At 39.5% G+C, this 12,829-nt stretch overlaps 1 protein-coding gene across 3 annotated transcripts in view; it reads left to right on the top strand.

Annotated features, from left to right (window-relative positions):
* The window catches only part of KBTBD3 (kelch repeat and BTB domain containing 3), a 37,049-nt gene that overhangs the window by 14,773 nt on the left and 9,447 nt on the right, over positions 1-12,829 (top strand). For all 3 annotated transcript variants that reach the window (XM_004764431.3, XM_004764430.3, XM_004764429.3), the window contains one exon: positions 9,826-10,070. In XM_004764431.3, the coding sequence (XP_004764488.1) occupies positions 9,850-10,070 (221 nt within the window). In that variant the 5' untranslated portion in view covers positions 9,826-9,849. The remainder of the gene's footprint in view (positions 1-9,825; positions 10,071-12,829) is intronic.

Genomic DNA, 12,829 nt, shown 5'->3' with positions numbered 1-12,829 from the left:
TTAATATCATAGATCTAAGAATTGAGATCTAAGAACTTCCAGTACTATGATTAATAGCAATAATAAAAAGTGGACATATTTGCCATTTTCATCATCTTAGAGAAAAAGGATTCAGTCTCCTGCCATTTAGTTTTGTATATTTCTTTGTTTTTATATTGTCTTTGTCTGGGGCACCACAGTTGTACGGACTTACTTGGGAAGTGTTCCCTCCTCTTCTGTATTCTGGAGGAAATTGTACAGATTTAGTATTCACTTTTTAAAAAACTTCTGTAAACTCAATGTCTTTAATAGTTACAGGGCTGTTCAAATTTTACATTTCATCTTGAGTGGGTTGTGGTAATACATGGGTTCTTTGGGAAATTAGTCCATTTCATCTGTCCTATTGCACTGTTACATGTAGAGTTGTTTATAATATTCCTTTCCCTTTCTTTCTGATTATCTTCAAGGTCTGTAGTGATTCCCCTCTTTCATTCCTGATATTAGTAATGCATGTCTTCTTTCCTTCATTCCTTGTTAATCTTGCTCAAGTTTGTCTATTTCATTGAACTTTTCAAAGAATTGAACTTTCGTTGATTTTCTCTGTGGTTTTCCATTTATTTCATAGAGTTCTGCTCTTTATCATTTCCTTTCACATAACTTTATTGAGTTTATTTTGCCCTTCTCATAGTTTCTTCAGGTTGAAGCAAAAATTATAACACTGCCTAATGTAGATATCAGCATATGTAAGGAATTACTTAAAACGATTATATAAGAAAGATATGAGGGAGTGTAAAGGGAAGTAAAAGAGTGTAAAGTTTATACACTTTATTCACACTGGTAAAATATTTGCACAAATATTATTATAACATATATTATACACACACACACATATATACACACATATAAATGTAATACATAGAACAACCACTAAAAAGTCCATACAAAGCGGTACACTCATAGCCACTATAGCTAAATCAAAATGGAATTCTGCAAAGGGTTAAGTAACTTAAGTATCTCATAGGAAAGGCAGAAAGCAACTCACAGGAATCTGAGTAAAGAAAGTTACTCCAAGTAACTCATAGGAAGGCAGAAAGAAGAAAAATAAATTAATTAAAAACAGAAATCACAGAAAATAACAAAAAAGCAGACCTAAGTATTAATGTATCAATAATTGTACTAAATATAAATGGTCTATATATGCCAGTTAAAAGACAGAGATTAGCAGAGTAGATTTTCAAAAAATGATCCAATTTTATACAATTCCTATAAGTTATTCACTTCAAATGGAATGACAGAAGTAAGTTCAAAGTCAACAAGCAGGTTGAAAATATACTATGCAAGCATTAATTAAAAGTAAACAGGTAAGGTTATATCAATATTAGACAAAATGGATGTCAGCAAAGAAAATTATGAGGGACAGAGAGGAATATTACATGTCAGCCCACCAAGAAGTCACAGCAAACCTAATTGTCTAGGTACCAAACAACAGAGCTGCAAAATATGTGAAGCAAAAACTGATGGAACTGTTAAGAAAAACAGACAAATATACTTAACAGCTGGATACTTTACTATTTTCCTGTCTTAAATTAATAGAACAAGAAGAGAGTAAGAAATGACACAGAACACAATACCATCAATCAATAGAATCAAATCAACATTAATAGAAAACTCCACCTAACAAAAGAACACACAGTATTTTCAACTGTCATGGAACATATACTGAGTAACCATATCCTTATGCACAAAACAAACCTCAAATGACTGAAAAGAATAAAAGTCACACAGACTTTGCCATTACTCATTGAGGCATCTCTGTGAGGGCTGCTTTAAAATTCTTGGTAGATAATTCTGACATCTGTGTCATCTCTGTTCATATCTTTTGATTGTCTTTTCAACTTGACATATACCTGATTTTGGATATATTGGATATTATGTGGTAAGATTCTAGATCATATTTAAATCCTGTGTTTTAGGTTTTTGTGTTTTGGGTTTTGTTTTTTTTTTTAATTGTTGTTGTTCTGTTGGGTCAAGGTCACCACCTCATTACTGCTAGGTTGGGATGGAAGTCCTGATTTTCCACCCCACCTTTGTGGACACCTGGGAGAGGGGGGCTGCTGGACAGAGTTGGGAGTTAAGTTTCCCCTCTTTGCGTCCTCTGATACCACTGTGGCTGGGAGAGGGAAGCGCACATCGTTGCTACTCTCCATGAGGTCTCCACTGACATCATGTGGGGTAGCCTTCAGGCTTGAATATCACGTTATAACTACAAAAGTTAAGAGTCTCTCAGCATTTATTTGCCTACCAATGTGTACCTTTTAACAGAAATGGAAGTTTTGTCATATGGTATTGTTCTCTGATTCATTGGTTAAAAGGTCCAGAAAGATTTGCTTTGGAACACAGACACAGATGGCAGATTTAGACTGTTGTAATCAGTGATCAAAATTTGCCTCCCTAAAAAATAATTGCCTCCCTGGCTCCACTTTCTCCTCAGTGTATTAACATGCTCAGGTCTCAAATAAAAGAAAACAAAATTTCCTACAATTCACCTATTCCTCAAGTCCTTACCTCACTGAACTTCTTTAAAAAATAATTTATACAAATTGTGTCCATTATTTCCTCATTAAGCTACTGTAGTGTGGCCTCTCCTCACCCCACCCCCAAATCATCAGTGATGTTTTCTCAGTTCTTACCTCAGCTTTGGATGATGTGTGACTATTTCCTACATGGAAATTCTCTTCCTTTGCCCTCCACCGCCTCTCCTACTTTTCCTCCATTTCTGTCCCTATTCTTCATGAGTTCTTCCTTAGCCAACAAACTTTGTCACCTGTGTCTTCCACAAATTTCTGCTATATTTTCAGTTCATCTAGACATCACCTGGTAGGTAGCTGTTAAACACAAATAATTCTTCAACTAAGTGGTCTATGCCTTAAGGTTAGTTATCCTCAGTGTTCTACTCCTGGACCTCTTCTTTTCTAATTTTGTTTATTTTCTTTGATTGATTTTTATCTGTTTCAATGGCTTTAGTTATCTTGTGGACTGAGTTCCCCTATCCCCTTCATAAACCTTCCCATACCCTTTCTCTTTGATAGCACTTAACTTTATCATGATTAAATAAAGTCTACATATACAAAAGTACTCAAACCAAGTTAAGAAAATAGAAAATTTCAGCTTCTCTGCTTGGCCATTCTATATGGAGTAAACATGGCAGGCTTGAACTTATAACAACTTCATCAAAATAAATACCTGTGCATAATGCAAATATATAAATTTGATACTTGAAAGTTACTTTTTTTTAAAGATTTTATTTATTTATTTATTTGACAGACAGAGATCACAAGTAGGCAGAGAGGCAGGCAGAGAGAGAGGAGGGGAAGCAGGCTCCCCACTGAGCAGAAAGCCCAATGCGGGACTCGATCCCAGGGTCAACTCGATCCCAGGAACCTGGGATCATGACCTGAGCTGAAGGCAGAGGCTTTAACCCACTGAGCCACCCAGGCACCCTGATAATTGAAAGTTTCTACTAAGTTCTTTTACTTATATTACTAGTCACAGACAAAATTACTGTATACATATATCATTGGGTTCACCTTTGACCTGTGAACTATAAGCTTCAATAGTTGATTTACTCCAATAAGTCACTTATATATACTGATATTAAAAAGTATTGCAAACCATTATTGCCTTTATTAAACATTGTAGCTACTTAGCTACAGTAGCTACATAGCTACTTCTGTAGTAAAAGAAAGAAACAGTATCTGTAAAAAATAGAAAAAAAAACAAGCCCCATTTGTTACAAATGATGTAATTTTTATGCAGAAAACACTGAAGAATCAACAGAAAAATATTTAGATTAAGAATGTGCTTAAGAAAAAAAAATGTGTTTGAGTTACTGGGATTAAAATTCATATGCATTAATTAAAATAACCCTATTTATTGTAATAGACACACCTCAGTGACTTAATAATTTTTTATCCAAAAAAAATCCCAAAATCAAAAACCAGTGTTGGCATCTTTTTAAATTGACATTCCTCATGCCAGTGAACCTTAGATAGTAAGCTCCATGAGAATAAGAGCCACATCTTAGTCATTTACTGCTGGTATTCTGAGCAGAATGATCTTTCTAAAATGTAAAGCCATGGTGTAGTGCCTCTCCAACTTCAAGTCCTTCTAAATATTCCTCATTACTTCTAGAATGAAAGCCACGCCCCCTCGCATGGCATGCAGCTTTGCATGAGCCGGTCCACTTCAGCTTTATCTACCCCATATCTGCTCCTCAACACTGCTTCTCCCAAGGGGCTGTGGTAACTCTTTCATCCATGCCTCTCCACTTACACTTTTTTCTCTTGGAAATGTCTTTCTCATCTTCTTTGGTAATCAGTCATCTTTAATTTTTCTTTAACAGCTCAAATACCATCAGAATGTCTTCCTCTGTCCTCCCCCCCTCTCTGCTCTCTCTGCTCTGTCCTCCTCACCCCTGGGATCAAGTCTGAGCTTTGTCCTTCCTTCCTGCCTCCACAACACTCTTCGTATCTCTACTAGGATGCTTACTTGTTACTTCTTTCTCTCCACACCAGCCTGTGAGCAGGCAAGAGCAGGGACCCTGTGACTCCTCTGTCTTTAGATTCCCAATGCCTGCACAGGTTAGAAGCCCAGGAGATATTCAGTAAAAGTTTACAGAAGAGGGAAGATCAGAGTGGAGGCAATTGAAGTGAGAACAATGACACATTTATCTCAAAGAGTGGCTGTCGGGGTGAAGAAAAGGTAGTGGTTTTAAAATAGATATGGCTGGTGCAGGAGGACCTCTGAGTGCCTGGCTTGGGAAATAGGAGCATCTCCATGGGAAATCCAAAAAGAATAGCGTTATGGAGGGGGGTGGTGCGGGGGATCAGAATGCTATTACTTAAACTTCAGTAGTTTTCATTGGTAATTATGGCCACACTGAAGAATTGAAAAATAGAGATTTTTTAATGCCCAATAAAACATATGTTTTAAAATTGAAATTAAATTTGTATGTACGACACACACACACAATCAGATACAGAACAAAAGTATTGTGGAATGAGTTTTCAGCATCTAGCCACGGTCTTCTCCTCTCTCTCTCCTTGATTAAATGGCTTGAAGGCCAAGGTAGTAATTTCTGCTTTATATTGTCCCATGGGGATCACAGAGCCTTGTCAGTACCAATACTCCCAAACTTTGAACTTCTGAAAACCAAGAAGAGTCTACGATTGTAGGAGAGAAATGTATCTTTCCATCTACATCTAAGTTCCTCTGCCAGAGGCATTTAATACATTTCTAAATGGATGAGGATTTAGAGCAGTTCCGAAAGGTGTGCAGGCTGTGTGTGCTGAGTGTCCCCACCACTCCTGTGGTCCTCTGAGGCAGCCGTGGGGAGACCCTGCGTTGCTGCTACAGATGTCCAGCTCTCCAGCCCATGGCCAGACTTAAGAAACAGCCCAGGAGATACACCTGGTTTGTGTGCTTGAGAAAATGCTATGACCCTCTGCACAGCATTACATCATATCTGTCTGTCAAGTCCAGATGAGGCTGCTTATTTGCTCTGTGTACCGTTTTGTGTACTGTACATGCTCCCTGGTCTCTCCCCTTAAATATTCCTTTCCAGCATTCTGGAGTCAGTACAAGAGGCTAGCTTAGGTCTCAACCAGTGTGTCTTTCTCTCCCCTGACTCCCTGGTCCTGGCACTTCACATGAACTATGTCACAGTGACACTGCTTGTGCTCGACTTTTCTCTTATGCCTTAGGAGCTCTTAGAGTCTGCTTTTTCCCCCACCAGCTTATTAGGCATGTAAACCTTCTGATCAGTGTCAATTAAAGGGCTTCCTTGGCTTTTATGTTAAATGTTTAGTAGAAGAAAAAAAAATGGGAATCAAAGACTAGAAGCTCCTTGCCTCAACTATATCCCAGGTAAAGTGCTGGAGTAGCACTGGAGCCGTGTGTCTGATCCCAAAGCCCTGCTCGTCCCGCTTCCTCACATGACATCGTTCCCCTGGGAAGGTGGATGATTTGTAGTTACTAGAAAAGGAGGGAAAAACATCCATACTTCTAAAAACAGAGTTTTACAAGTGACTTAAGAGGCATGCCTTGTGAAGTGACGAATGACTCTTGGGATGGCAGCCATATGTAATTGTCTGTGTACACCACTCTTTGGCCTTAAATATTCTTTTCCGCCTTAGGTCACACATTAACAACATTCTTAAGTAAAGATTTATAGTGTTGTGGTGATTCATGTATTGTATCAACTGAACTGGACCACAGGATTCCCAGACATTTGGTCAAACATTATTCGCTGTGTTTCTATAAGGATGTTTCTAGATGGACTGAGTGAAGCAGGTTGTCCTCCCTAATGAAGGTGGGCCTCACCCAATCAGTTGAAGACCTGGATAGGACAAAATTGCTAAGTAAGAGGAAACTTATTTGAGTGCTGAGTTGAGAAAAATCATTTCCTGCCTTTGGACTCAAATTAAAAAATCATCTGTTTCCAGGTCTCCAGGCTGTCAGCTTTCAAACTACCCTGGGTCTCCCGCTTGCCAACCACAGATCTTGGGACCTCCATAATTTTGTGAACCAATTCCTTATTTTTTATAGACACACACACACACACACACACACACAAACTATATGTACCAGTGTGTGTGTGTGTGTGTGTGTGTGTGTGTGTACCTCTGTACACAAAAACAATAGGCTTGTAGCCTATTGGTTCACTGGTTCTGTTTCTCCAGAGAACTCTCACTAGTGCAACTCTTTTCTGCCTTCCTTTTCTTTGGAACTGCCCCCAAGCCTCTCATTATCTCTCTCCTTTCATGGCACCCACTCTCATTATGTCTCCCTCCTTACAGCTGCTTTAGAACGCTGCTCACAGAATCACTGAAGGGAACTTGTTTTTCCAGGAACACTGCCAGTCACATCCTATTACCCTCCCCCACTTGTACACGCTCACCATCCCTCCCATGCACGTGTGTACACACTGGCCTCCCCACAGTACATCAGCCATCCAGTGGATCTTCCCGTGATGATGAAAATATTTCAGATTTCTGCTGAACAATGTAATAGCTGCTGCCGTATGTGACAATGCAGTTCTCCGGAGAAACAGAACCAACTGGAGAGATGGATAGACAGACAGATTTACACTAGGAAGCTGGCTTCTGTGATCATGGAGTCTGAGAAACCCAGAGATCTGCAGCCGGCATGCTGCCAGGAGAGCCAGCAAGAGAGCCAGTGGGACAGGGACAGTCCTAAGTCTCAGTCCGAAGGTAGGAGAAGCCCAACGCCCAAATTCCAACACAGTGCAGCAGACAGAAAGAATTCTTTCTTACTTGGCCTTGTGTTCTGTCTGGCTTTCAAAAGGAATGGATGAGCCCCATTCACATGAGGGAGGGCACTCTGCTTTACTGAGTTTCACACTTCAAATGTTAACATCCACAAATGCCCTCACAGACATCCCCCAAATTAATGCCTAGCTACTACGTATCTGGGCACTCCCTGGCTCAGTCATGCTGACACATGAAAGTAACCATCACACTACATGTGGCTACTGATTACTTAAAATAGGGTTAGAGCAACCAAAGAACCAAATTTTTAATTTAATTTAATCAGATGATTTAAATTTAAATAGCAGTACATGGCTTATGATTACTGTATTGGACAACATAGCAGTAGATGGTCTTAGTCCTAGACTAGAGCTTTAACTGATGTTCTAGGACCATTCCGACTACTTCTCTGTGTATAGCTTCCACCTGGGCTTGAAACAATCCCTCTGGGAGAACCAAGCCACCGTGTAAGAAGTCCAACTACCCAGAGACCGCCATGTTGTGAGGAAGTGTAAGCTAGCCCACATGGAGAGAGTGCATTGAGAGACACACACAAAGACAGACAGAGACCTGTCTGTTCTAGGCATCCCATTTGAAGAATCAGAAATGTACGAAAAGGAACCATATTGGACCTGGAGCCCAGTCAGGCCTTCAAATGACTTCAGCCAGAGCTGCCACCTGATTCTAAGCATATTAAAGCCTCAAGCAAGAAGCTCCAATTAAACCCACAGAACCATGAGAGAGAGTAAATTGTTCTCACAAGCTACTAAGTTTTCTGGTGATTTACAAAGCAACAGATAACCAGAATAAAAACATACTAAGAGAATCAAGGTTCCCTATTTCTCTGGCTTCCTTAGTTCCCAATCTTCTCTCCCTTTCTGTTTCCCACCTCCTTGCTTTTTGGTGGGGTAAAGTTGTGTGCATAGAACTGAATTTGGGAAAGTCACAATGATCTGGCCTTCAACTATCTTGGATTTCTGATCTCATGTTTAAAAGGCCTTTTTAAATAAAGTTACACTTTTTTCTGTCATGCTTTCAAATAGGACAATTTGGCTTAAGAGAGAGAGAGAGAGAGAAAGGACTCAAAATCACAAATGAGAGGGGAGAAATAATAACCAACACCACAGAAAGACAAACAATCGTAAGAGAATTTTAATGATAAACTATGCCAACAAACTGGACAACCTGGAAGAAATGGATAACTGCCTAGAAACATATAAATTACCAAAACTGATATAGGAAGAAATAGGAAACTTGAACAGACCAAAGCAAATAGACTGAATCAGTGATCAAAAAACTCCCAAGAAACAGAAGTACAGGACCAGATTGGCTTCACAAGAGGAATTATACCAAACGTTTAAAGAAGAGTTAATGCCTGTCTTATCAAACTATTCCAAAAGAAATAGAAAAGGAAGGAAAACTTCTAAATTCACTCTATGAAGCCAGCATTACCCTCATACCAAAACAGGATAAAGAGTCCACTAAAATTTAAAGAGAACTACAGGTCAATATCCCTGATAAAAATAGAAGCAAAAATCTCGATAAAATAGTAACAAGCCAAATTCAACAATACATTAGGAAAATCATTCACCATGATCAAGAGGGATTTATCCCTGAGTTGCCAGGGTGGTTCAATATTCACAAACCAGTCAACGTCATATGTCACATCAGTAAGAGAAGATAAGAACCATAGGATCACCTTAATAGATGCAGAAAAAAGCATTCAACAAAGTTCATCCAGTCATGATAAAAACCCTCAACAAAGGTTTAGAGGGAACATACCTCCATATAATAAAGGCCATATATGAAAACCCACAGCTAGTATCATCCTAAATGGGGAAAAATGGAGAACTTTTTAAGGTCAGGAATAAAACAAGGAGGTCCTGTCTTACCACTCTGATTCAATGTAGTACTGGAAGTCCTAGCCACAAGCAATCAGACAAGGAAAAGAAATAAAAGGCAACCATATAGGCCAACTTGGACTGATGTTTGCCTTTCTTTCCATACTAAAGGCCATAACCAGTTAATACAGTCTAACACTCTGGTCTTTTTTTGGTGTTTATCTCTGAAAAGCTGAACCCCAGAAGGCATATATCTGTGCTTCAAGATCAGTGTTTTAACATTTTCTTTGCTGCTAGAAGAAAATGGATGTGAGGGGACAGGGATGTGCTGGGTGTACAGCCATGTGAGAACTACGGGGTACATAATACGTCTTACATACAAGACTAGTCATGTAGTGAGAGCCTATGTGTGTACACATACAATTTTAAAATTGTGCTATTTGACACAATTATATAGCCCTGAACTGTATCCTTCCATCTGATGGTACTTTTTATTCCAGGAATCTCAATATTTATAAACATTCAGAAGAAGTTTATTATTAAATGTCCTGAAAACAAATGTTTAGAACAAGTTTACTATGTTACAGTTGTTCTCAGTATAAATGACACTGAACAGACTTTGGATCTGAAATGTCATCAGGACTCACCACAACAGTGTTTTTTCTTTTCCATTCCAGTTCTAAGAACAAAAGGAATTGGCTATGGATAATTCATATCATTTCAATCAACGAAACTCACTTAATGGACTTCCACCTGACAAGAAAAACAACTTCCTTGTATCTGAAGATCATGGACAGAAAATCTTAAGTGTACTGCAGAATTTTAGAGAACAAAATGTCTTTTATGATTTTGAAATAATCATGAAAGATGAAATAATCCCATGTCATCGCTGTGTCTTAGCAGCGTGCAGTGACTTTTTCAGGTACTTTGCCTTCTGTGTGTGCCTCAGATTTTGTGTTATTAAGTTATGTTTCATAACTACTGAATTTCTCCCCTACAGGAGCACGGAATGGTAATTTTTAATTCTTAAAATAAAAACTAATTTGAACCTAGATTAACTAGTGAATTTTTAATATGAAAATTTAAGACTACCTTTTTTTTTTAAGATTTTTTATTATTTCTTTGACAGAGAGAGAGAGAGGAAGGGAGGGAACACAAGCAGAGGGAGTGGGAGAGGGAGAAGCAGGCCTCCCACCAAGCAGGGAGTCCAATTCGGGCCTCGATCCCAGGACCCCAAGACCAAGACCCAAGCTGAAGGCAGATGCCCAATGACTGAGCCACCCAGGCACCCTAAGGCTACCTTTTTAAATAGTTAGGTCTTCCCAGGTCAGCATTTCCTAAGGTTGTATGGACCACTGGTCTCTTGGGAAAAAAACTGTTTTGATCTAGAGCCAGTTTTGTTTGGAGGAGTTCTTACACTGTGTTGTATAGAAAAAAAGGAGAGGACAAATGGATTAAAAAGTATAAGTATAAGTCAAAGGAAATGAACTTGAGAGGAAAACTGAGTTTAGTCATGTATCTGTGCGCTAAACAAGGGAGAAGGACTCACACAGAGGATTTCAAGATTTCTTCTCTCTTTAACAGAGAGAGTTCTATATGGGAAAAGTACTTCCAGGAGCATTTCTGGAGAACTCCCAACTTGTTCTGATTCCAGGCAACCTTCTGAATATAACTTGGTTCCCCCACAGATCATCCTACAGGGAATGTCCTCGTAATGACACTGTTCCAACCCCCTGTGGTGACAGTGGGTTTCTGATTCTGCAAGGGCAAGTGCCAGACGCAGAACCTCAGTACCGTGGCAACCATATCAAGGTCATACCCGCCTGTGAGTCCTCTTGGTCAGATGCATGAACCTCTCCTGGTGACATCCTGGCCTCAGCCCTCCCAGTCTCACTGCAATAAATTTAATCCTAATTGCAGTATTTGCATTATGTTCAGTTATAGAAACAATTTTTATTCAAAATAAGCAGGACTTAAATCTCTAGTAAATAAAATTTATAAAAACAGAGTAAGATTTAAAATACAAATATACTAGGTGCAAGGTAACTTACACTGCTTTTAATCCTTAATTAAAACTGCTACTTTGCCACCGGCATCTGATTAGACCTCACCCCTGTTGCTCTGGAGTCAATCAGCAAAAGTGTATTGATAGTCACTGCTCGCTGAACTCCCGTGCCTGGGGGGTTTCCTGCTTGAGTGGGGAGCAGTGGCTTGGTGCTGTGTCCCACATCACCGGGGACATGGAGGCTACACCTTCTCCCCACCCAGACACTAGTTCTTTCTCTGCTCTTTTCATGTCTTCTCTCTGGTAACCTAAGCTGTTCTTTGAACTCCACTGGGCCCCTCACTGTCCTTGTGCTCTGCCTCTCGGTGGTGCCACCAGTTTCTCCCCAGCTCTGTTCCATTCCAGTTTTCTTCTAGTAGCTCCATTCTGTTCCCCCATCTTCTGCCACCTCCTCCGTTAGAGCTGGATGCTCTAACGGTTAAGTACCTGGCCTCTTGGGGCACCTGGGTGGCTCAGTGGGTTAAGCCGCTGCCTTCGGCTCAGGTCATGATCTCAGAGTCCTGGGATCAAGTCCCGCATCGGGCTCTCTGCTCAGCGGAGAGCCTGCTTCCCTCTCTCTCTCTGCCTGCCTCTCCATCTACTTGTGATTTCTCTCTGCCAAATAAATAAATAAATAAATAAATAAATAAAGTACCTGGCCTCTTAATACACAGGCCCTAAATCTAAATCCTGGTTCTGCCACTAATCAGACATGACCTTAAACAAGTGACTTAATTTCTTCAAGTCTCGGGTTCCCTATTTGTAAAAATAAATAAGAACCTAACTTACCGAGTCATTATGAGGGTTAAATGAAATAATGTATATGCACTGTTTAGAATGCTGTCCACTACTTTCAACTAACACTAGATGCTATGATTACTCTTATTTCCAAAGCAAAAAATGGACGTAATCTGGTGCAAACACCCAGCTTGATTTCCCTATCATGTTAACGAAATAAGAAGTTCCTGTGAGCATTTGGATTGCAGGCCTCTAGTCTTCATGTAGAGCTTATTTATTAAATGTATCTGCACATAATTTCTGCACAATATTTTGTTCATCCTACTCCTAACTTTTATGGATCTGCTTTACATTTTTTAAAAGTCCTGTTAAAACAATTAGGGGCGCCTGGGTGGCTCAGTGGGTTAAAGCCTCTGCCTTTGGCTTAGGTCATGATCCCAGGGTCCTGGGATCGAGCCCCGCATCGGGCTCTCTGCTCAGTGGGGAGCCTGCTTCCTCCAATCTCTCTCTCTGCCTGCCTCTCTGCCTGTCAAATAAATAAATAAAAATCTTTAAAAAAAAAAAAAAAAAGAACAATTAAAATCTTCTCCCTGCTTTGATGTAACACAAATGTCCATGTTATAATGTCCTAGATCTTTTATTATATATAGTATTTTACTAAAGGAATACCCAGTTCATAACAAAATGGAAACAAATAAAGACTGAAATTCTGTAATTTACATTCTTGAGTGATGAGGCCACTAATTCATAGTATTTGTGTTATCAAGTTCACTGAAGTACTGGGAGGAAGAATGTAAAACAGCAGGCCAGTGTGCAATGCATGAGAAGTGCACTTTATGATTTTGGAAAATAAAAGTTATGAGATGTAAAGTCACAGAAGACTAAAGAGGAGTTTCACA

The sequence above is a fragment of the Mustela putorius genome, unplaced genomic scaffold, assembly GCF_011764305.1.
Source record: "Mustela putorius furo isolate JIRA1106 unplaced genomic scaffold, ASM1176430v1.1 tig00000198_pilon_pilon_pilon, whole genome shotgun sequence".
Lineage (NCBI taxonomy): Eukaryota > Metazoa > Chordata > Mammalia > Carnivora > Mustelidae > Mustela > Mustela putorius.
The sequence above is the reverse complement of the archived record's forward strand: the minus strand, read 5'-3'. Positions and strand labels throughout refer to the sequence as shown.